Source organism: Rutilus rutilus (genome assembly GCF_951802725.1).
Source record: "Rutilus rutilus genome assembly, chromosome: 25".
NCBI lineage: Eukaryota > Metazoa > Chordata > Actinopteri > Cypriniformes > Leuciscidae > Rutilus > Rutilus rutilus.
In genome coordinates, this window is record NC_140229.1 from 10,829,380 (window position 1) to 10,855,457 (window position 26,078).

General features: G+C 38.8%; 1 protein-coding gene across 1 annotated transcript in view; it reads right to left on the reverse strand.

Annotated features, from left to right (window-relative positions):
* Positions 1–1,089: 1,089 nt before the first annotated feature.
* Positions 1,090–26,078, reverse strand: part of ppm1e (protein phosphatase, Mg2+/Mn2+ dependent, 1E) — a 48,002-nt gene continuing 23,013 nt past the window's right edge. The window contains exons 2-7 of the mRNA XM_084400613.1: positions 14,915–15,036; positions 11,131–11,330; positions 8,793–8,981; positions 8,558–8,701; positions 7,478–7,571; positions 1,090–6,421 (exon numbers count right to left, since the gene is read on the reverse strand). Of these exons, the coding sequence (XP_084256739.1) occupies positions 5,478–6,421; positions 7,478–7,571; positions 8,558–8,701; positions 8,793–8,981; positions 11,131–11,330; positions 14,915–15,036 (1,693 nt within the window). The 3' untranslated portion in view covers positions 1,090–5,477. The remainder of the gene's footprint in view (positions 6,422–7,477; positions 7,572–8,557; positions 8,702–8,792; positions 8,982–11,130; positions 11,331–14,914; positions 15,037–26,078) is intronic.

Here is a 26,078-nt window from a genome sequence, read left to right on the forward strand (position 1 = left end):
TGCAGATATAGGCTAAATGTAAAAAAATATATATATTATCGATTTTCAAATATTGCACCTGTCAATACAGAACGAAATATTCTGTAGCCTATTTTGCCGTCAATACTGCCGACGTTGTCTTTGCTGCTATATATTTATGTTTAACATTAAGTGCCTTCCACAACTCTCTCTCCATATGTCGAATATATCACCAATGAGGCTTATCATGTCACCTAGCAGTAGCAGCAGCAACGCCTCGTCAGAGACGTTTCTGGTGTGCAAAGACATAGAAAACACCACGCAACAGAAACGCCACGCAGCCAGTGTGTCGCCGGTCGTATAGGGCGCCTGATTATTAAAATGTCAATAATTCGATGATTAAAACACTCCTGCTCCAAGTAAATCTTTCTTTTGTGCCAGTTATTATGACAACCTCTAACTGCACAAACAACCCCGGTCTTCCTCGAAGCCATAACGATGAGTTTGTTGTTACGAACAACGCTCGCCAGTGACCGGAAGTGCCTTACCGGAAGTCTCGCACAAAATACCGTCAACTGGCTGCGTCCGTAATTCCGTTAAAAATAAGGTGAATAGGCACGTAGTGTTTCTTTACAAAGTGACATCGCCAACTACTGGCCTGTCAGCAGAATACAGCATTTTTAGTAGTTTTTGCAGATCCGTGTGAATGGCTGTACGAAACAAATGCAAAGAAAAAACGTTCCTGTTTTTAGTAGGCTACAAGAAGCCTACCCTTAATTTTTTGTAGCAGTTTTGTTTGTTTGTTCAGTTGCATGCTTTCCAATATTTGTATGGAGGATCTACAAAACATAGCCTACCTATCTGTATGATTGAAGCAAACCGGGATTTCACACAAAACACTTTTTGTTGTTGTTAAATCTGAACTTTGAAGCTATTTAAATCATGAATCACATCATCAGTGTGTTCAATCCATGATCTAAATCTGACTGACTTCCAGGTCACCTTCCCTCTATAAATAGCTAATACTATGACCAAAGTGATCAGTAAAATATCTTGAAGATGAAACTGCTTTCAGGCACAGACCATTAAAACTGTTACGCATCCCATCAAAAAAACAAAAACTCTTTGGAGTACAGTAGTGGTTTCTCATCAACACAGGTTTAATAGAATACAGTGATGACCATTAACATAGGTTTTCTTTTTTAAGATACTCCCCCCCCCCCCCAACTCTAAGTTGTCTGGAAACCCTTCCTCATCTTTGCTTTAGAGAAGACAAGCCCTTTGAAGAGCTCTCTTCACTCATGGCTTGCGTAGGTTCATTATTGCTAGCAGAAAAAGAGCAGTACTGAACAGTACATGGACAAAAAGCAGTGACAGCAAGTAAGGAGAGGGCTAACCGTCATGAAAGATAGAGCGCGCGCCCTTGACGCAGAAACTATCGCTAAGGGGAAACGCTGCGTCTAACAGTCAGTCCATGGGGGCCACGGCTCAACAGTATGTGAAGACGAAGTGAGATGTTCTTCACTGAAATTAACCGTCCGAAAACTTTGGTCCTTTGACTCATTACCACCCGGTGATTAAGCGAGAGCCTGCCTGTGACTGTATTACAGACGCCCAGTGCTGCATCTGTTAGACTTTCCGCACTTCCAAGTAGTTTTCAAGTACGTACTTCAGTGAGAAGGGGGCGGGGCCAGGGGTTAGGCCTACTGAAAAGCGTTACAGATTTCTGTATCCATCTGAGTTATCAGTGGTGATTAAAATAGCACATTTAGCAGACAGACATCACATACACATCTCAACTGATACGCGCACCCACGCACTCAAAACACACATACGTACGTACATGTATACAATATATGTAAGTTACTACACTTCTGATATATAATTTGTGCCCCGTACGAGGTGATGATCGTGAGGGAGATTGTACATGATGGTGAGGGAGAAAAGGGAAGGCTCTATGAATCTATAATCCGCATAGGCTATATCATGTGGAGCGGAGCTTTGTCGTGAGGTCTATGTCCCGTGAACTGCACTCATCAATTTCCAGTCATCAATCCCGCACCGAAGGCCTTGAGGAAACGTTTTTCGGCTTCTAGTGCAGATCTACGATTTACGATTCATGATGGAGGTGGCAGGGCAGCCGGTGACGTCACGTGCTCAGAAACTTCCACAAGGGTATAAAACCAGGTGACGAATCTCATAATGGGCGGTAGAGTGTGTACAGACATTCGGGACAGTCTTTTAATGGGGGTAAATGTTTCATTGATGTTCCTCCTCCTTGTTCGTGTTTCAAGCTCTAAGGAGGGTTCCTCTTACATTCGACATCTGGATGTACATTCTGGACCAGTTAAAATGCACAATGACTGTTCAACTTCCCATTCAAGCCCCCTTTTTTGACTGGAGAACAATGGTGTGTTGGGTGAGGAGTTGGGCTCAATTCATGGCTGGAAGTGGATGATGAGGGGAGCTTGAATGACAACACAAAGGCCGAGTGAATGATGGATGTTAAGCCCCGCCCACAACCCTCTGCAAACTAAAATAAATAAATGGAAACTGATCAGTGCAATTCTTCTGTTAAGTTTTCTAAATGAGTTTGAAGACTGAATATAATATTGCACAGACCATTTGGTGATTGATCACACCTGTCTCAAACTAACAATGTATTGTGGGTTATACTTTTGTAACTGTGACAGTCGCTTCATAGTTCTGTCCACTTGGTAATCGGTAAAGCACGATCAGCTTAATGTTCACCCGAAAATGAAATTCTGTCATCATTTACTTGCCCTCATGTTGTCCCAAACCCTTATGACTAAAACTGTTACCAACAGTCTTCAAAATATCTTCATTTTGAGGGTGACGGAATTGTCATTTTTGGGTGAATTCTCCCTTTCAGGCCAAGAATTTCCAAAGCATGTTGCTTCTAAATGGCGCCATGAGAGACCGATAATAATTGATATTTCTAAACTGAGTAATGAGTCAGTGTACTCTTACAGTATATGTACTTCTACCATTTCAATTTTCAACTAATTCTGATTTAAAAAAATAAAAGTATGGTAAAGATGGTAAAAAAAAAGACAGTCCTAATCTTAAGCATCCATTTCTGAATAAAGAAACTGGTAGAGTTTAGAATAAACAAAGTAGTAGAGCGGTCATATTGACTCTACATCAACTTCACAGCGTGTCAAAAACAGGCCAGTGTTGGAGATAATAAAGGCACACATTGTGCTGCTGAAACTCTATTATCCATGTCCTCAACACCTGAGGGGCACTTCAAACTATGAGCATCTCCTGTCGGCTTTGTTCTGATGTCAATCAAGCCTTCTGGGCTACACTTACACATCCTATACAAGCTTAGATTGACAATCAAACAGATCGTAATCCAGTTTGCCAATATAAAGAAATCAAATATTTGGCTGAACATATTTGTTTTGACTGGTAACTGAGTCTTTGACTACTGTTCCTCCGTAGGATTTAACAACAAGCTCTTTGTAGGTGGTTGTAGGTGTAGCGCTGTCTAGGGATGGTAGTGTGCCTCCTGATGATCATATTCTTTGGTTTTGAAACTGAATACGTATAGAATATTTACTGCATCTAAATTTGATCTGATATGTTCACTCCAAGGCGATGATTGGATGTTATTTCTAGTTAGCATCATCAAAGGGTGGTTGGAGATATGTTGAATGTTCAAATGCTTTGACGTGGCAGCCGCCCAAAAACAGGCCAGAACGTTCCACAAATAGAATACAAAATAAGCCTCTTAAAATTAAAATCATTTTTGTTCTTTCAACAAATGGTCAGTGAAAGTGGTGCTTGACCTTTAGAAAATAATGACTGTCAACCTCAGGAGGTCAAACTAAATAGTATATGAGCTGGTTTGTTTTGCATTTATTTTATATGAGGTTTGCTTTTTTGCAACTCTGTTACTATAATTTTGTGATTTTGTTATTTCCTATAGCAATAAACCCTGTTTATTGTACCCTATTTGTGGAAAGTGCCATTTATGGTTTTCACGTCTTACAAAACGAACAAGGTAAAACAAGGGGCCATAAACAGCACATACATTATGTGTGCTAAAAACATACACAAATGAATATGATGCCACTCGCTTTTCAATGACATCCTCACGCCATCATCAAGTAACCCGTTCATACAGTGTACGCTTTGGATAAAAAATAAAAAATAAAAGGTCTATGAGGTTATTCTGAATAAGTTCATCAGAAGGTGTAGTGTCTGGACATTAAAATGGCTTTAATAACCAAGAGCTGTATCATTTCTCTTGCCTCAGAAACCAGATTTAAGATCTGTACTCCTGTTGACCGCAGTCACCTGCTTGCTTCTACACTGGGTTTACGTTATGTGTGTGTGTTAATAGAGGATAGTGTTAGGACAGTGTTAACACTCTTTCCACACACACAAATCAAACTGGATCAGAGAGAGGGTTATGAGGACGAGGAGGAAGCTGGCAGAGAGTAATGAAGGATTCTGATAGGCTGGCTCATATAAGATAAACGTGGAAGCGTTAATGCAATGTAGTATCTCATATGTTTGAGTGTGTGTTTCTGTTCCAGAACCCAGTGAGCTGCCTCGCTGCCTGCTCCTTACATAGACAGCAGTCCGTGAAATTTGGACCATCTACATAGGCAGTAACACAAATAGCAATGAGCACAAAGGAATTTCGGTAGGGTTTGCTGTCAGCATGTTACTATGATAACAACATGATAAGGTACGGTCACATAGTACATGAGACAAATGAAGCACAGCTCACACAGACGTCACTTTCAAACCAAGCAGATTTCTTTTGGTCAACGTGGCAAATTCTTTAACAAAAGCGAAATCTGCATAGTGAACATTTCTGCTCTCACATGAAACTCGCAATGCGCAAATTCCTATTGGAATTACTGGATTTCGTAAATGTGACCGCAACTATTCTCTGATAAGTAAATACTGTAGCACTGGTTTTAATTATATTTAACTGTTTTAATCAATAGTTTAATTCCTCTCGTTCGTCTGCCAAGTTTGTCATGTTTGCCTTCTGCACAAGTATACATGCAATGCTGCCTTAGAATTTGTCCGAAACGAGGTATCTTTTCCATCTGAAGGGTGCCTTAAAATGCTGCCTGCTCACACAGACGTCACTTTCAATCTAAGCAGATTTCCTTTGGTCACCACAGCGAATTCGCATGACCAACTTAAACATGAGCGAAATCTGCATGGTGAACTTTTTCGCACAAATTCTATTTCTATTGAAATGATTGGATCTCGCTCATTAAATTTCTCTAAGCAATGGTAAAAGTGACCGCACCTTTTCTCTCAATAGCATAAAATTTGTCACTATCGCTTAGAATTTGTCCAAAATGATATATCTTTTCCATCTGAATGGTACCTTAAAATGCTGCCTATGAAGAGTGCTCACAAGGTTTTGGAACGGAGCGTACATGTATGTATGCGTGCGCCCACTGCATGAGTATGTTTCATCTTCAGGGACAGAGGGCGGCATGATGGGGCAAGGAAGTTGTCGATTAGAACCTTTTGCTGTGGGTTACATGGGGAAAGGCTATCCCAGGCTTCCTCTCTGGGGAGCGGAGAGGATAGGGCACGCTAGGGAAGCAGCTCAGAGGACCGTGGCTTTCTCTGGCCCTCCGAATCAAGCTCTTCGATTCCCTCCTCAGCGGCATGACCTCCAGCCGCCTCTTCCTCCGGCCCTCCTGAGGGAAGAGCGCAGCCACCTCCAGCAATTGTCCATCTGAGGTGGTCTGCGTGTAGGAGGGCACTGTGGATTTAGGCTGGGGCTTTTGCCTGTACCCACTGGGGCCATCCTCTTGGTAGGGACGCCAGGCCGCGCCGACCCCGCCGTAGGGGTGTATGACGTCTGGCGTGACGGTTCTCATTGGGGGCAGGCCGGATGAAGCTGGGAGCCTGAAGCAGCCAGTCTCTGCACGCATGTCTGGCCCCGTGATGCTCAGACTTGTTCTGTCCGTAAACGAATCCATGCGGTCTTCGTAGGCCAGGTCAGCGGGCGCCGAGCACTGTTGGAGTGGCCAGCCGCCCCGGTTCTTTCCTCCGTTCTCCGCCCCTCCGTCTTGACACACCAGCTCACTCTGCAAGGGCTCCACTTCCTCTTCCTCCTCCTCCTCTCCCGCATCCTCCACCGGATCCTCTTCCCGTTGCTCCTCCGGTTCATCTGAGGGTGGGGGCAAACGGGGATCTCTGAGGAACACCACAATAACCGAGATGTTGTCGCTGGACCCCGCGTCTCGGGCCGAGGCCACTAGCTTGTGGGCCACCATGGAGGTGTCCCCGCTGTTCTCCTGCAAGTGGTCGCTGACCACTCGCACGGCTTCGTCTGGGTTCACGGTGTCGTAGAAGCCGTCGCAGGCCAGGATCAAGTAGTCCTCGCTGCCGTCCAGGTTGAAGGTGGCGCAGTCTGCATCACCACAGATATAGGGCTTGTGTTCTGAATCACCTGCATATAGACATACAAAAAAATACTAAATTGTCATGAAAATAATGCCCCAATGCAAAAAATTCTCACATTTCTTTTGATCTTGGAGTGAAATATGACTCGGACATGTTCTGGACTTTTGTAATTGCAAACAACCAGTTGCCTAGGCTATGGCAGAATTAGCCTCACTTGTCCTATTTATGAATCAAGAGCTTTAAGGGAATTAAATGCTAAACTGATGGGATTATCTGACAGATTAGCTATCAGCATTTAGGAGTGCAATGGTTCCTGTGCACGAAGCCGTGGGAACACTGCCTAAGGATTTTGCTGGAGGTCAGTCTTTGTTATTACGGCAATGTTCATTAGCCTGAAAGCCGTAATCTTACACTAGCTAATGTACATACTATAAAGGACACTGATACTTTATCAATAATTTATTGAGGTAATGAAGAAGTCAGGTAATTCAAATAAATTTGTGGTTGGTACATTTTTCAACTCCAACAACACAGTTGGTCTGATTACGCAAGTTTAGAATCAGTATAGCTGATTAAGATTTAACAATAACAAATATTATATCTTCAATAGTCCACAGACTCAGCTACTGATTTACACCAAGTGGAAGCTGCACAATCTGGCTACATTGATTAAATCGAGTCTGTGCCAGGGTTTCCTTTCTAAAATGCTGTTTCCTTCATACTGAAATCTGTAGTGTGGTGATAAAGGGTTTTCTGCAGTGGCCTGAACATCCTCTTCTAAAAATACACGCACACTGACCTTTAGTTCACTTTAACTTACAAAAGATCCTGTCTAAATAAGTGAATATCTTCTAGGAGCCCAAAAGGAAAGTCCTTCAAAAACCGTCTTAGGGAGTTTTTACCCCTCCGCTGATGGCTTTAGCTTGATTACTGGGATTTGTGAGATACTATACTGTAAAGCTGGTTTAGAACAGTACTGTATGTATAGTGAAAAGTGCTATTCAAGTGATTTGTGCAGTTGTTCATAGCATTTTACAGAGCGCAAACAGGGCTGTCAATTCTGCATGTTAAAATGTGTATTGTAATCTCAAAGGTCGCATACCTATGGCTCTTGACACGGACAGGCTGCCGTTCACCCTCCATGTGCCGAACCAGATCACACACCCACCCAGAGCCTCAATCCTCTTTTTCTCATCCTACACACACATAAACAAACAAACAAACAAACAATACAGTCATGAGGAGTCATTAACTATAACAGCTAGTATAATTTTCAGTTCAGTGTCAGTTACTAAAACTAAAATTGGCTGAAATGTCAGACTGTGACTTACATACAATTTCATTATATAGCTAAAGCTCCAAAGACTCGGCTCGACACTCTTGGGAGTGTGTTGTGACTTTTGTCGATTGAATGGGCTGTGAAGGACATCCTTCATAAAGAGCTGGGCCTCATGTATAAATGTTGCACACAATTTTGCAATTTTCCACACACAAATCGGGATTTATATTTAAAAAAAACTTGCTGAAAATATGTGAAAAATATGTAAACAATTTTTCAATACGTTTTTTTGTGCGTACGCAAGGTTTATACATCAGGCCCCTGGACTTCTGGGGTAAAAATAAAGGTCATTTGCAAAAGATCTGATCTAGGACTGATCTAGGACCAATTTTTGCCAATTCTATATTGGTCTCTATTTTAAATTACATTTTCTTTCTTTGAAAGAAATCTCTTAAGCTCTCCAAGGCTGAATTTATTTGATCAAAAATATAGTAATATTGTGAAATAGTATTACAATTTAAAATAACTTTTTTCTGTTTTAACATATATCTCAATGTAAGTTTTTCCTGTGATGGCAAAGCTGAATTTTCAGGGTGTTCAGTGTCACATGATCCTTCAGAAATCATTCTAATTTGCTGATTTGGTGCTTATTATCAATGTTGATGATACATTTTTTCAGGATTATTTAATGGATAGAAAGTTTTTTTTACAAATAAAAATCTTTTGCAGCATTATAAATGTCTTTACTGTCACTTCGAAACATACTGATCAGTTTAATGCATCCTTGCTGAATAAAAAAAGGTATTAACCTCTTACTGACCACAAACGTTTGAACTGTAGTGTACTGTATATCAATTAAATATGAAATTAAATTAAAAAATAATATTCAATAATACACCTCACCTCTCTGTCTGGTTTGTGTGGTTTCATCAGCTCCACCGGTTGACCTCTTTTCACCATCATGACCTGTGAGTCGCCTAGCCAGGCCACGTACAGCGTGTGACCCCTCAGAAAGGTCACGACCCCTGTGGTGCCACAGCGCAGGTTCTGTTCCAGACATATGGATGCACACAGATGTTGTCAGTGCACAAAGGGCTGATAGGAGCATCTTGACTGTGTTTATAGGGAAGGAACTCACCTCACGTGACGCCTTCTGCATGAATCGCTGATCTGTCAGTCTGAAGGAGTGACACAGGGCCTCTATCGGATCCTGACTGAACATTTCCTGTCTGACCAGATTTACGTGCAGGTGATTGGCAGCGTAGATGGCAGCGTCCACCCCGCCGTGACCGTCAAACACGGCGAAAAACGCCTGCTCTTCCTGATCCTAAACACATGATTTTTTTTGTTAGCTTTACCTCATAAAACGCCTGCGACAATAATTAAACTACATATAATTTATTTAAGATTTGATCATGATTCCAATTTTGTTACAGTCACTCGCTGAACTGAAATAAATGTTTCTGTTGTTAATAGCTTACTACCACATAAAAATTCCCATAATCCATTCTTAATTGAAATAAATCTCTATAAACGTCTCTCAATGCAAAACAAAACAAAAACGTGCCAGCCTCTGGCATCCAACAGATCAGAAGCTGGTCGCTTAATCAACTGCAGCGAACGTGGCTAAATTAAATATTACACATGAGAAATATATGCAAATCAAATGTTGGTGTTTCCTCTTGTCGATTGGTTTTCATTATCAGCAGCTTACGAATCATTAAATGGCTTAGTTCCGTAGCTGGGCTGGTCAAACAGGATAAGCTCTCATTGGTATAAATAAGGATTTCATAATGAAAGACTCCTTGAGCTGCCATTACTGACACTGTGTCGACGATGAACACAAGTGGCTCGAGGCCAATTGAAAAGCTCCGATTTTAATCAACAAAGCATGACATGTGGATGCATTGAACAACTATTTTGAATTGAACTGATTTTCTTTGATTATTCAATGAATACAAATTTCCGCATCTTGCATTGCAATGTTCTGTAAAACAACAGCTGTCTGCCTGAAAATGAGTTTCCTCACCGACTAGGGAACAAAACATACAGTACAATTCAAAATCATAAAATTGCAACTTTTTCAGTGTAGTTTATTGAAAATTAAATGCATAATCATCCCAGGTTTTGATCCTGAGTCTCAATTATTTAATGTATTCAGGACTGAAATATTAGCATTAGGAATACATTCGTTTGTATTCTAGTTTTGACGAACAGCACTGATATAACAACAACTATGTTTACATCTCTTGCTCTGAATGATGTCCACTTATGGCCTAGACTGGTCTCTGATGTGTTTCTGCCTAAGGCAAAGGGATGCTGGTGTTCACCAATAATACCAGTAAAAGCCCACCATTTATGTGCAAATGGCAGATGTGAAGAACCGCCCCAGAGACTATGAGGACAGGGAAGAGCGTATTGATGAAATGTGCTGCCATCAGGATGGGATATTCTTTAGGGAGGGTTTATTTCATGCTACAGTGGACGGCTATGCAACAGTGTTTACTCTTATTGGAGGAAGAATAGCCCACACATCTCATCCGAAGAAGCGAGTAGATCTAGATGTGAGACGGCAAATCTGCCTGCTTTTTTTGGGAAATTGCTTTCCAGTGACGAAGCACATTCTCGCTCGACTGGAAATTACACTGGCAATCCGAAAAGAAATTACATAATGTTGTTTCTGCTGGGATGTTACATTCCGCACAACTCTATTATGTTGAAAAGTGATGCTAAGTGTATCGGAGCTTTAGCATCTACAGAACCTAGACTCACATTTGTGAGAGCTATTTGTTAAGGCACGGAAGGCTCAGAAGAGGCTTTAACATGAGTTTTTGATGAAAAACAATCATGAGCTGTTGACAGCCTTAGCATTCAGGTTAGATGCTGTGGCTTAGCAGCTCGCGTAGATCCTCAGACACATTTGCAGATTTCAATCTGTCTTTCAACATTTCCTGCTGATATTAAATTATCTTCTCTCCATCAAAAAGGACATAAAAATAAACTTTAGAGAAGAATTTTCCTTTGCCTGAAATTTAGCTATAACCATTAAATGTGTTGTAAAAATGTATTTGTCATACCACGAAATAAAATGTCCCTATCTGACAGACATTCCTGGAATAAGTATATATGAAATTATATTTGTCTCTGTGACAGAACAGAAATGTAAGAAGTCTTTTTTGCTCACCAGCGCTGCATTTATTTGCTAAAAAAAAAAAACTGTAAAACTGTAATGTGGTTGTTAAGTATAATTATAATAAAATAAAAAAATTCATCATTTATTCCTGTGATGTCTTCAGCATCAGATGATCCTTCACAAATCATTCTGATATGCTGATTTGCTGCTCAAGAAACATTTATTATTATTATCAATGTTGAAAACAGCTGTGCTAGTTTAATATTAGTAATCCTGAAACTTGATACTTACTGACAACGGTAGTGTAATAAAAGATCATTCAAACTCCCGATCAAGGTCATACCTGTAGATTGAAGAGTGAGTTGAAGTCAGGAATGACAACATGTTTGTCTTCCATCTTTCGGCGCATGTTTTTAATAGCGTGGATGGAGGTCTCGTAGTACGGCATGTGGCGGCGGCGAAACGGGAACTCTTTTAGCCAATGACAGCACGTCTCGCACAGCTTATTAAAGATCAGCCGTGCCAGCTTTACCGAATCGATCTCTGCCAAGGCAAATAACATGTTACATGTTACACATGCTAACACAAACACTCTGCTTTGATTCATGATGACTAATCAACCATTGTTTCATATGTCACAACACTGTAAAAAAACAACAACACATACATGCACCATACGCAAACAGACAGTGCTGTTTTTTGCTCACAAGCCAAACAGATTTGACTGTAATATTGTATTGGAAAGGAAGAGTGCATGAGCTGCTGATTAAATGCACAGTGGAAGCGGAATTGAGGACAGTGGGCAAAAGAGGCCATCTGCCAACTGAGAAAGAGAGAGAGAGAGAGAGAGGAGGTGACTGGTTAATGATGATGGGATTGTTCCAGCTCTGGTCTCTATGGACTAAAGCTGACGTTCCTTAGTTCTGTGAAGTTCGATATCAATATGTTTGAAACACACGCTCTCCCGTTCTCAAAGCTTTTCAGACGGTAACATGAAGCATTTGATGCAGAACTAACAGGTTTGTTTTGTTGTTTTAAATAGCTTGAGTATTGAAAAGTGCCTATAGCCTATAGGGATAGTTCACTCAAAAATGAAAAATCTGGCATCATTTACTCATCCTCATGTTTTTACAAACCCACATCTTAAAAGGTCGAGACGCATGTTTCTCATAACAATGCACCAAATCAGAGTCCAAACAGAGCAGGGATCTCCCCATTAAATGACTGACAATGATTTTCAAGATAAGAACAAGATCAGCAGTGTAAATAAGATTAAAAAGTTACAGGCTTAAATATTAGTCTGCTTGTTACATCAAGTTGTATTGTATTGTATGACTGTAAAAGACTTGGAATATACCATATGATAATTACTTTTATGATGCTTTTTAAAACTTTTTAGTCTTCTGTTAGTCTTCTGGTCACTATTTGCATAAATAAAATGTATTTAGACAAAATACTATAGAACTTTAATATGTATTTAATTTATTTGAACGTATATACAATTTACTATAATGATAATTATTTTCATGTTATGGTCGATATTCAAATTCTTGATTGTCTAAATAAATTGAAACTGAAATTATTTTATATGCTGTTTAAAACTGTTATTCAACTGTTTTATATGCGACAAGTGTATTTAGGCAACACAAAATTGTAATGTACCGTATGAAAATGGATATTTATTTTAAGATAAGCTAAAGATTACATTTAACAGTGTTACATAAAGCTGTTGTATGACTTCAAAAGATGTGGAAAATAGCAAGAACTATGAACAACTTTTATGGCGCTTTGGGTCTTCTGGTCACTATTTGCATTCATTGTATGAAAAAAGTGCAGCATGGACATTCTTTAAAACATTTGTTATGGTTTTGAAGAAAGAAAGAAAGTCATACAGGTTTGGAAAAACATGAGGGCGAGTAAATTAAGACAGCTTTTTATTTTGTAGGTGCAAAACCTTTAAAAGTATCACTGGCAATCAAATTATTTGTTTCTCAATCTCATAAAATTTTGCTGGAAGAGTTTGCATAGCAAAACTTATGGCAAAGTCCCAGATTTGCCTAATGGAGTGTCTGTTTTTTATGACTCAATTTGTGGCATATTTTTCAATGGCAGTATTTCCTCTTCCCTTTTTGTCCATCAGTCCACCACAGTGCTGCTTTTGACAGATGTATTTTATCATTGTGTGGACGAAGAGGCCTTTTAGATTGTTTGATGGTTGTAAAGTAGACATTACATGCTCTTTCCTCTTCCCTTATCCTTTTAGATGCGCTCTCTCTCTCTCTGTCTCTCTCTCTACGTCTTGTCTCCGTGGGCACAGAGTCTAAATTGAATCTGCCATCTCAGGGCTGCGCGGGTGAACAGTATGTACTGCCTTCGCCCTGAGCAGACGTCTGTCTGCCGCCCAGTGTACTGATGTCAGTCGATTCCACTTCTACGACTTCCACTGAACATACTCTCTGCTGCTGGCATGGGTCACGTCACGTAGGCCTGTTTAAAGCACCACACCTCCCGTGAAACCCTTGATGAACTGTCCCGGCTGAGGAAACCCAGACTCGGCTCGAGTGGAGTTCTCGAGCTCTGACGTATTTTTGAACAGTGCTTAAACTCAACGCAGATTGCGGTCCATCTGGCCTTATAAATCTACCGTCCAATCAGGAAAGTGTCTGGGATTAGTGTGCTAAGTGAATGTCTGCGCTAACTCATGACGGCAATAGTTGGATGTGAACCACAGGGAATTATTTCAGCCTTCGTGACTTGTCGGAATGATTGTATTTATGAGATCAGTGTACATGAACGCCACCGCAATGTAATTAGCAGTGGGAAAACTCTGAATTTTCTTTCCGAGTTGGAGCATGTCTATTAAAGAATTATGACAGAAACAAATAGCTGTCGGTCATAATTAAAGATGAAATTTGTCATTTCTGAGTCACTAGCAGTACAAAACTGAATTGTAATCTGTTTGGTTGTGCAGCCAGACCGAACTTCCCATAATTCACTGTGGCAGCACGAAAACGTTAAAATACATAAATAAAATAACATAATATTTTGTCGAAGTACATTAAAAATCAATAACTACATATGGCAGCACGAGAATGTTAAAATACACAAAATTACAAATAGTTATTGTTATTTTATTTAGACAATAAAGTATAGAATTTTAATATCTATTTAATTAATTAATTTATATATACTATATATTATAATGATAATTATTTTCATGTTATGGTTGCTGGTAAAATTCTACAGGAGCTTATATTGTCTAAATAAATGAAAAATATAACACTAAAAACTAAAATCAGTTGTTTTAAATGCTAGAGGTGAATATAGCCATCACAACATTATAATGTACAGTAAGAAAAATTCATATTCATTTTGATATTTGCTAAAGATTACGTTAAAAATTTTTTTACGAAATTATTAGTGTTTTTAGAAATAAAAGGTCAAAATAAAGCAACTTGGCATGTACAATTAAATGCGATATCGACCGATACGTATTCATGTAAAAAATCTTAAATATAGGCTTATAACAAATATGGTACTGAAATATTGTGCATCCCTAACATTTGAATGCCAGGCATTATCTGTTTTAACACACTTTCAGTTTACAGTTATTGCTACAGAAAGAGTCTTGACGGTGAGAGCGAAGTGAAGGGGGACATTAATCAGAACGGACATGATTTCATAACAAAAAGAGGTGATTGACATTCAAATATGAATCGATTTTCGGAGCTCTCCTTTCAACAACAGCTAAAACTGTGGCACATTAGCAGCCTTTTCCATCTCAAATTCCTTTGCCATTTCAATTCGAATATAGAAAGATAAGAAAGCAATTCAGGCCAGCGTTAAGTTAGTAAGTGACCTAAATTTGCACTTGAATAGGAGGCTCAAAATTGTGCAGAATGGCCTACATTCGGATCAAATATTATGTGATCTCTTCTCTACTCGATAGCAAGACTTCAATACAGATTCTCTGGCTTTATTGATGCTGCATGACTTCAGATGGGTCACGGCGAGTGTCAAAAACTACAATGAATCAACGCTAGACTAGTCTCAGTCCAAGTTATCCATTCATTAATCGAGTCTTTTCAGTTTACGTTTATGTGATGCAGTTTTTATGGGTCACTCACGAGGCAGCCTGTCTGTTCCGTCCTCCGCATTCTTGATGCGATGGTACACAGAGAGATCGCTTTGCAGAATACTGTCTGCTGTACCACGGGCCAGAGCTGCAGCCAAGGAGAAAGGGCAGTTACTGTGAAAGAGAGATGAGGAGAGAAAGAGAGAGCGCTTTTAAAACATCTGCTGAGTAGATCACGGAAACATTATGCAAAGGAGCGCTGTCAGGATTTGATTCAATTTCCCCTTCATTTTTTCTTTTCTCAGCACCAGAGCGAGAGCTCGTTTAACCGTGAGATGATGAGTAGGAGGCAAAAGCAATATGCACAGGTCAAAACAGAGAAAATGGCCAAAGAATCCATCTGAATAGGTTCTTATGATCAGTGTGCACCAAAAAAAAAACCTCTTTGCAAACAGACTTTCTTTCAGTATGGGTCAACTATTCCTTTAAAAAAGCTTATGCTGGGGAACAAGGGTAAAAAGCTGAACTGTAAGTGTTAAAGCCTGGCTTTTTAACTACTGATGTGAATATCCTTTTAGGGCTTGTCGCTCTGATGGATTGAGAGAGTGAGGAGAGGCACTCTAAAACTAGCCTGACCCAAATCCACTTTAGCTCTCCGCAGTGCTGAGAGCCGGGACCCTGCTGGATCACTGAAAATAAATACAACTGCACATTATGAAATCAAGAGCCGACACTTAAAGACAAGCCCCGTCATCCCCATAAGAGGATTTCATAAGAGATGATCGTGGAATTCTCATCCAAACAGAGCAGGGATCTCCCACATTAAATGACTGACAATGATTTTCAAGATAAGGACAAGAAATCCTATATTTTATATGACACACTGACTTGCTGACATTTTTTGGGGGGTAGATTACAAGAATATAATCTAATTCAGAGTTGAAATGCACATTTTAAGACCTTTATGGAACCGGTTTTGACTGTGAATGCTCACCAAGGTGGCATTTATTTGATCAAAAACACAGTAAAACAGCAATTGTAACGTTTTCAATTTTGGTTCTGTTTCACAGTTTTTTGTTCCTCTTTTGCCTGCCTTAGTTCTCTAGTTAGTTCCCCTGGTTGTTAATTAGTTCCCACACCTGTTCCGGTTTATCCTTAATTACACTCGCCATGTATTATGTTTTTTGTCCAGTTCTTTGTCAGTCGCAGGAAATTAACTTAACACAAAAAAAAAGCTTTGCAGGACAAAAAACTGCACCTCAATGTGGACGAAAGGCCAAAATGGAGAGAAAAAGATGCGTTTTAAAATGAAAACATATTAGTGGGCAAGGCCTGGGTGTTCTGTTTTGGATTTATTAAAGACTGTTTTTGTTTCTCCACTTCTTCTTTGTGTGCTTTATTACACCCACACATTACATAAATATTGTGAAATAGTATTACAATTTAAAATAACTGTTTTCTATTTTAATATATTTTACAATGTAATTTATTCCTGTAATGGAAATATGAATTTTTCAGCAGCCATTACTGCAGTCTTCAGTGTTACATGCTCCTTCTAACATACTAATTTAGGCCTCAAGGAACATTTATTATTATTATTATCAATGCTGAAAACATTTCTGCTTATTTTTTTGTGGAAACCATTTATTTTCAGGATTCTTTGATTAATAGAAAGTGCAAAAGAAGAACAACACAATACAAATATTTTGTAACATTACAGTAGCATAACTATTGATCAAATGTAATGCTTCCTTGCTGAATAAAAGTAGGCTATTAAAAAATCTAACTGACCCCACACTTTTGAAAGGTATCTGCATATATAAAGTACACAGTATATTATAAAGCAAATCCCCCCAAAAAGAAGACTATTTAATTATTGCTTTTCCGACCATTCAATAATAATAATAATAAAAAAATAAATAAAAAACACACGGACAAATAAGTGCAGTTTCTAACTGTGGAAAGGAACAATTATCTGACTAGAGGAACACATTAATCTCAGTGAATAAATATACCACAGAAATCTTCTAAATATGTGTGTTGGACAGTGTCAATGTGCCATTCCCGTCCACTCAGTCAGTGAGGGGCTTCAGCAGCGTTTGCCAACATTCTGTTGAATTAATAGCTTCAGCTGTGGCCTGATGAGAGAGGATAACACAGCCATCCAATAATGTGATGGCCTAATCCTCAAAACATTTATTATGACGCGCTCAATTTATGAACGATGGTCCATAATGAATTAAAACAATTAAAACAATGGATTTAATTCTAAATAAAAAAAAAAATTTCTAAGTTTCTGGTAACACTGTCTATGAATCCTGTATATGTACTGTATTATAAAATTTTCAACTATAATGCCATATAATACATCTTATACATGTTGTATGTCATCTATACCATTATAAAACTTACATATTCTTGGTTACACCCATTAATTGTAGAATATAAAGTATGAGCAACCCACAACTAAAGTCTTGTATCAGTTACAGTTCTCTGACAAGGTGCTACCACGAGTAAGTATTAAGAAAATGTAACCAAAAATGAGGCATTATGAACATGTTAATAATGCATTAAATTGCCTCCGCTCTGGTGGCCACAGAAACATGAGGCTGTACAGCAATGGCAGCTGATGCGCCTGCGTAACCATGACAACCCTGACAGCACAACGTGGGTTGCGCCATGACGACGGGATGCTGTGGTGAGTGATGTTGTAGTGAGGAAAAAAGCCGCCATCTGCCCTCAGGTCAGAACACACGTTAGATATTAGAAATCAGAGCAATCTCTAACTGCTTCACACACACACACACACACACACACACACACACACAAACACAGTCAGCACAAGAGGCTGGAATACCAGCCCCGCAGACAGGAGGGCGGAAAGTGGAGCGTTCTCAAGGACGACTCAATGACGGTCTGCTCCAAATGAAAGGATCCAGCAGAGAGATGAGAAGGAGGCTAAAAACTAACAGCTAACAGATCCTTCCAGACAACATGATATAGTTGGCTCTCTCAGTATGAAGAAGTGATGAAAGAGATTTTAATCAGAATCAATTTACCCACATAATTATCCTAATTACACTGTTCATCTTTTTTGGATCTATCTATCCATGTATTATCTATCCATCTTTCTATCTGTCTGTGTCCATCCATCCATCCGCAGATCTGTCAATCTAGCTATCTGTCTATCTAGTTTGGATCTATCTCTCTATGTATCTTTCTATATGTCTGTGTCCATCCATCCATCCATCCGCAGATCGATCTATCTATCTATCTATCTATCTATCTATCTATCTATCTATCTATCTATCTATCTATCTATCTATCTATCTATCTATCTATCTATCTATCTGTTCATTGATCTATCCACCTTTCTATATTTGTTTATCGATTTCTATCCATTTATCTGTTCATCTATATGTTAATCAATCTGTTTATTACTCTCTCTCTCTCTCTCTCTCTATCTGTTTTTTGGACACCTATCTATCTGTTCATCAGTTTATCCATTTATCTATGCATCTATTTATCCACTTATCCATCCACCTATCCACCCATCCACGATACCTAACTAACATGGTGTGTGAATCAGATCCTAAAAGACACTGGAAGTCTTTGAAATCATGCGTGTCACAGGGACGGCAGTGTGCTTTAGTGTCCGCCATGACAGAAATATGAAAAGATGGGAAAGAAAAGTGACAGTGAGATGTGGGAGGAACTGATGGCCTGAGGAGGGGACGACGACAGAAAGAGAGAGAAATGACATGCCAATTGCCATCACATTCTGGGATCCTCCTCCGCATTTCCATTCATAGAAATGCTCTTGCTCTTTCTCTCCTTCTCACACGCACGCAGCCGTCACTACCTGAGTGGGAGGGGGTGCTGAGGTGGGGAGCTCTGATTGGCTGAGCCTCTCGGGCACAGCTAAGGTAAAGCCAATGGGAGGCGCCCGCTTCTTAAGCAGCACAGAGGAGTCTGAGGAATGCTAAGGAATGAGGATTAGAGAAGAGTCTTTTTTTGTCCTCTCAACCAAGTTGCAAAAAAAAAAAATATATATATATACACACGCTGCTTTCTTTTTCCCCAGACATCAAAGCATCACACAAAGTGCCGTCTCTGTAGTAGACTAAGATCTCACAGCATGGTTATGTGTTGCCAGAGAGACTGTGAACGGAAATGAAGCATAAATAGAATTGTCTCTGCTCTCATTTTGGTTGTGTTTAACAGATTAGCCTGGTTACGGAAGATAAATGCAACTATACAACAGGAGGGTAAAAAAAGAGAAGGAGAGTGAGAGAAACAGAAATGTGTGTCGGGGAGCCTTGCTTTGACGTCATTCAGAGGAATGAAGGCTCAGTGTGGCTAACACTATATAGTCACACTTCATATCAGGAGAGAAATGACGCTTTGCGCACACACGCACACGAATACACGCTGTTGATGGACTTGAATTGCATATGAATGCAGTAATTATAACTAGGGACGTAATTAAAGACCCACACACACATTCAAAATTAGTTTCATCTCATAATACAATAATTAAGCAAGGTACAAGAGGCTGTGTTATATTTTAAAGGGCTTTCTTCCAAGCTCTCAAGTGCCTTATTGCTTATATTAAATACATAATACATAATAAAAATATAAGATAAAAACATTTTCAGTAAATATAACTTAACCTTTAAGCGAGTACACTGAAAAAAAATTGTTGTAGGATCTACTTTGAAACACTTTTCTCTCAGAAATTGCTAGTAAATTTCACAAATAATTGCAAAGTGTTAGTGACATTGAATTAATCAAGAAATGTTGTAGAAAGACCAAAATAGTATTTTCTTGTAAAATTAAGTTAGAAAAATCATTTTCAAAAATCTACAACAGTAACGCTGGCTCACCCAATGCAGTGCATTTGGGGCGGGGCTATCTGTCTGTTCAACCAATGGCATACAGAGGGAAACTAATGTGAAAACAGTCATTATAGCAATTCTGTTTAATAATAGACTTTAAGACTAGATGAACTACAATTTTATTTTCCAATACATTTGGACTAAATATGGAAATAGTTACGTGTATCTGGAAGAGCCTGTCATTGTTTCAGTGTGGCTTGGCATTCACGTTCTAACCCACCTACAGCAAAATCATGTCACACACACACAAGGCTCTCAAGGGGGTTTCTACTCCTACATTAACTTTCAACGTCCTTGACTGTGTAAGATCTCCCAAACACTCAACATCACTAGTGTCACACACAGCTTCTCCTCTGAGATGCCATTTCAGTTTAGCTATAAGTGGCTGTTCTGTTGTGATCCATGTTTGTGACGTGCAGCCATAATGAAGTATCATTTATCATCAAGATTAAACTATGATAAACATGCCTAAAATGATTATTAATGGGATAGTTCGCAAAAAAAGAAGCAAATTCTTTCATAATTCACTTACCCTCATGTTGTTCACAACTCGTATGACTTCTGTGGAACACAAAAGGATTTGCAGCAAATAATGGCTAACATTTTTGGTCTGTTTCTTACAAAGCTATCGTATGACTTCAGAAGAGATGATAAATATGGACTATATTTATGGTGTTTTGCTTCTTTTTTTGTTATGTTAGAGTCTGATAGTCCTAGTCCCCCAACCACTTTCATTATATTTATTTAGGAGACAGGATATTCTTTAGAAAAATCATCTTTTATGTTCCACTGAAGAAAGTTAAGTCAGATGGGTTTGAAACGACATGAGGGAAAGTAAATAATGACAACATTTTTCACTTTCCTTTAATGAGTACAATGTGTGCAACATACCATGTTTAATTGTGTAATACAGCATGTAAGTGGACTTTCCCCAGTTCATCAGAAGAGCTGGTGGGTGAAAATTAAATGAAATTTGTGGGTGCTTGTTGATAAGTTGGAGTGTGTGTGTGTGTGTGTGTGGGTGCTCGCTCACATATATGACTCAAGGGTTATTAATAGAAGCATTCAGGATTAACACCAAACTAAATCCTCTTCCTGTCCATCACTCTCTCAATCTCTCTATTACACCCACTGTCCTCACACACACACACACACACACACACACACACACACACACACACACACACACACACACACTCACTCGCGACCAATAACAGCATGCCTAAATAAAGACTAGTGCTTGTTCTGGGTCAAGGACCTTCATGAAAACCCCACTTTTCCCATCATTCCTCTTCTGCTCAGTATAGCGCCTCAGAGTCACGCTTTCGGAAAGGGAGGGAGAGAAAAGAGAGAGATGGCGTCATCACACCCACACATTGCGCTAACCCACACTTTTCATACTCTCTTCCTTTGACCTGCCTGCTGACGTCGCACAGGTTGAAAAGCTTTGCATACCTTTACCGACAAACTGAGTAAGAGCTAAACAGAAAGAGACAGAATGAGACCTAAAGATAAAGAGAGAAATAGGGCTTTATCAGAATAGGCTGCTTTTTGATGTCACAGGAAGTCGTGTTATCTCAGGTAACAGATAAAGGTGGGGTACACAGCGCAACTGGGCCTCGGAGAGCATCCTCATTATTTAATCTTTATACGGCAATTTCAAGGCACAGACAAGCAGCATTTAGTTCTAAATGTCACGGACTGTTTCGCCTATCATAATTTCTGGAGGCTTTGTTCAGAGTGGTGTACACAAATACATTAAAATGAATAAAATTATGTCCACGCCATTATTTACAGAAAAATAAATGACTAAAGGAAAGCTAGATCTTTTCACTGCCCGTTCATACCAAGAACGATAACTGTCAATATAACTACAGAGAAAACAGTGTTAGTGCCCACACTGACGCACAGTATAAGCGCACTGCAGTTGTCTTCTGCCACTTTAATCATTCTGAAAGTGATTCCAATAATATCGTTGCTCTGTGTGATTAGAGTTATAGTTACTGGTGTTCCCAATTCTCATAGAATTAGAACGATTATTAAAACTTAATATAGTTATCGTCCTTGGTGTGAACTGTGAACCAAGGTCTTCAGAATGTCATTGTTCTTTGAAGGAACCACCAGCATGATGCTAGAATGTTGTTAGGGTGTTGCTATGTTCTTTTAAAGGTGTTCTGAATCGGTTTTAGAATGTTGCTGTGGTGGCTAGGATGCATGGTTTGGTTGCAAATTGGTTGCTTACTGCATATATATATACACACACATACGCTGCATCCAAAATCGAATACTTTCCAACTATATAGTATGCGAAAAACAGTAAACCATAGTAAAAGTAAAAATATTACAAGTTCCATAGACACATTTTCACCTGTGAAAGGTTATCCATTTGTTCTGGAATTTAAATTAGCGGTTGAATGTGGCATCTACGTATACCTATGGCTTACTGGCCCAGTTTTAGTTTTTTTTTTTTATCAATTTAATCGTCCAGTGAAGTGTAAAACAAAATTACCTTTTGAAAATAGTAAAAGCACACTTCTCAACAAACTGTATAATTTGATTAAACATTCATGCCCTTTTTTTTATCAAAACCGGTGAAAAAAAAGTCTAATTCTTGACTCTAATTCTTAGTTAGTTATGAATTTAAGCACACCCCTATAATTTGACAATTATTGTCTATAGAGAAATGTTGCCCTAGTGTTCTTGATCTCCAGTGTTAATTGGACCACAGGACTGAACAGATTCGAGTGCACTTGTGTTGGAATCTAGGCCATCAGCCCTCCAAACTCTTCACAGACGTTATCGCCATGCCATCTGGGCATCATCTCTCCCTGGCAAGGCGGCTCTATGTCCGAATCTCCAAAGGGGCAAGAACACAGTGGCCTGAAACCCGGGCTGGACGGTTGCCAGCAGAGGCTCCAGGCTCTGACATAATACGACACACACCTCTCCCCCACCTTGACACCTAGCGAGGGCATTGAACACCCCCGGGAGAATCAAAAATTATGCCTGGACATCCTGCAAGCATGTGAAAAATAAAAACAGAATGAAAATCGCAATCATTGAAAAAAAATCAACAGGCTGATGAATTAGAAATATGGGGCAACAGAAATGTAGAAACATAAAGTTTCAAAGAAAATATGAAATGACCTCACAGATCATTTTTACACAGCACTGATTGATAATGCTTGATACAAAAATAGCATTGATTTCCTAATGGGGATCTTCTAGGAATTCTAAAAGCGGCCTAAATAAAGTTGCATAATCTTAATGGCATCCTAATCATAAAACCATAAAACATAAACAACAAATAACTGTGAAATATATGCATCCTCTAGCTAACCTAATTCCATCCTCTCCAGTAGTTTTATTACAGGTCTGTTAAGGTCATTGCTCAGTACTGAATGCATGTCCACAATCATCATGTTGATTGCACATTGCCATTATGCAGTTGAAATGATACTGTGGTCAGTATCATCACACCCTAAAAACCATAAGCAAGCCAATACAAAACATAAACTGGTTAGCCAATTCGAGTTATAACACCATATACCGAGTCCAATCTGTTGCTAGGTGCTACTAGGCAGAGGGCGTACTGTGGTTATTAAAGATCTTTGAATGTGCGTATCTACCCAGGATGTTAATGGGGCCTGAATAAACACATATTTGACAAAGTGTCATCATGTAATAGAGCCACTGTTTAACACACAGCTCTCAATCACGTAGTTCTGTTTAACGCAACCAGTGAGGTCGGATATTACCGGACACTTTTTGAGTCATAAGCTCCCTCTGGAATATTTGTTTTTCCCCACAATGCATTTGCCAAACAAATCTCTTTTTGGATTATGGAAAGCAGGGTTTGAACTTTCACTTGGCAATACACCTTTCCTAGAAGTGATATTTGGTTGATTTGTAAATAATAGATGACCATTCAATATTTTAAATATCAATATTTATGAATTTTTTTCAAATTCCTTGTATTTCATTAATTACAGATTATAGTGTATGGAAAAGCAATGTTCAATGATTTCATACATAAATTAAAACATATTATTTATAGTAATATATAAATAGAAAAATATGAAAATATATTTAAATAATTATAATAATACAATTTTGTACATAATTATAAAAATGTAATTTAATATAAATATGTGTATATATATATATATATTATATATATAACTTGACATATTAATTCATTTAAAGTCAAGTCATCTTTATTTATATAGCGCTTTATACAAAATAATGTTTTAAAGCAGCTTTAGAAGGATATAGAGGAAAATAATGATTCAATTATGCTTTAAAGCAGCTTTAAAAAGACAAAAGTGTCATTGTTCAGCTGAAATTAGTCGAACCAGTTTCGTTCAATAACTGTGTAAAGATCATCAATATTAAAATTGAGTTCAATTCAGCTAAAAACAGTGATGTCATTCAGTTCAAGTCAAATTGCCGAATATTAACCGTCCCCAACTAAGCAAGCCAGAGGCGACAGTGGAAAGGAACCTAAACTCCATCAGGTGACAGAAATGGAAAAACCAAAACAAATTTGTCTCTCTCTCCATTCAAAATTCCTGTTGATGTTAATCATAAGTCAAAGGTTCAAGTTTCGGTACGTAGCAGACAAATTAGGTCTCTTGATGAGATGCTTGAAAATCTGAAGGATAAATAAGGTGAGCGATGTGGGCTATACGAAATGAAGTGTGCAAGTCTATTTGAGAGCAGATGACCTAGTTGAGCCAAAGAGGACGGTAATTTAGGCTGTAGTGACACCGCGCACAGTCCTACCTTCGGACCAAAACTTTTTTCTCTCCCCTCTAATAACTCTAATTTATATTCCACAGCATCCAGTTTTCCATATTCATCGAAAAATGATTCCACCCATCCTTCATAAACTATTTTAGGCTACTTTTGTTTTAATTAGAGAGAGTTAGGTCAAGGTCAAAGGTCAAAGCATTTATTGTTAAATGCACAGTGAGGAAAACAAGTTTCCCTGTACAATGAAATTCTTTGCTGTCCACAGTGAATGCCAAGACAAGTGCAAAGTATGTAAAAACAAACACACACACACAAACAAAATAAAAATGCTGTAGGAATAAGCATTAGACTGTATAAAATATTAAAATATAGTACATCTATGTATGCAAATGTGCAATATTGACTATGTGCAAAACAATAATACATTAAAGTGCAATTTGAGTGCAGCTCCATGATAATAGCAGCAATAACATTAACAGATGTGCAATTGATGCAACAATTAGTCCAACTATTCTATGAGATAGATGAGACTAATCTGTGTCCACTGGCTACCTGTTTAAGAGTCTGATAGTTGAGGGGTAGAACGAGTTCCTAAATCTAAAAGTCCTGCATTTCACACTGCTATACCTCTGTCCCGAGGGTAGAAGAGTGAACAGTCCATGCTGGGGGTGGGTAGGGTCATTAATGATGGAGGCAGCTGTCCTGTGCACTCTGGTAGATGGTAGATGGCCTGCAGAGAAGTCCTGATGATCTTCTCAGCAGTCTTCACAATTCTCTGCAGACATTTGCGGTCCCTCACAGTGGTGTTTCCATACCACACAGATGTTAAAGATGTCAACTAAAACTAATATTGTGTAATGGAAGCTATACGTCAACTACAATGGCATAATTTATTGTTTTATGCCATATTTACAATAGTTTGATCTTAAAAGGGATTAAAACTCACAGAAAATGGCTGCCAGTCAAAAAAAACATGAACAATGTATAAGCATAGAGGCATAAATAGCTGGACAAAAGCCTGGATTCACTGTGTTTCTTATTATTGAGAGCCCCCCCTGATGAGCTTCTTCGTACTTCACCTGTAATATTTGGTTAGAATAACTTGAGAGGTTGACAAGAGCAATTTTTCAAGAGAAACCAGGGCGCTTGGAGAGACTCTACACCTTTAAGTGCACTTATACGGCACTGAGAGCGGCGTCTGTGCAATGGAACACACTTGGTTACTTCTTGTTCTGCCCAAGCCAATCATGTTGCTTGGGCCAAGGTTGTCTCCATGGCGATGGCGATGCTCAGTTCTTGAGGTAAACCATGTGAATTTTCTTTGACACTTGAAAGAACATAAACATCTTTGTTATTAATCTGCCAGTTAATTAACCTTAAATCCAGATACCAGGGCAGCTTCATGAATAAATCTTACTAGAAAGGATTGATATCTTTGGTTTGAATTCCCAAAAGAATTATGTGCTATCTTAGACTTAAAGACCTAAAAATCAGGAAATCTAATGCTTGCTATCGCATGATTTGGCATTGCTCCCTTACACTGAAAAAAAAAGATGCTGTAGA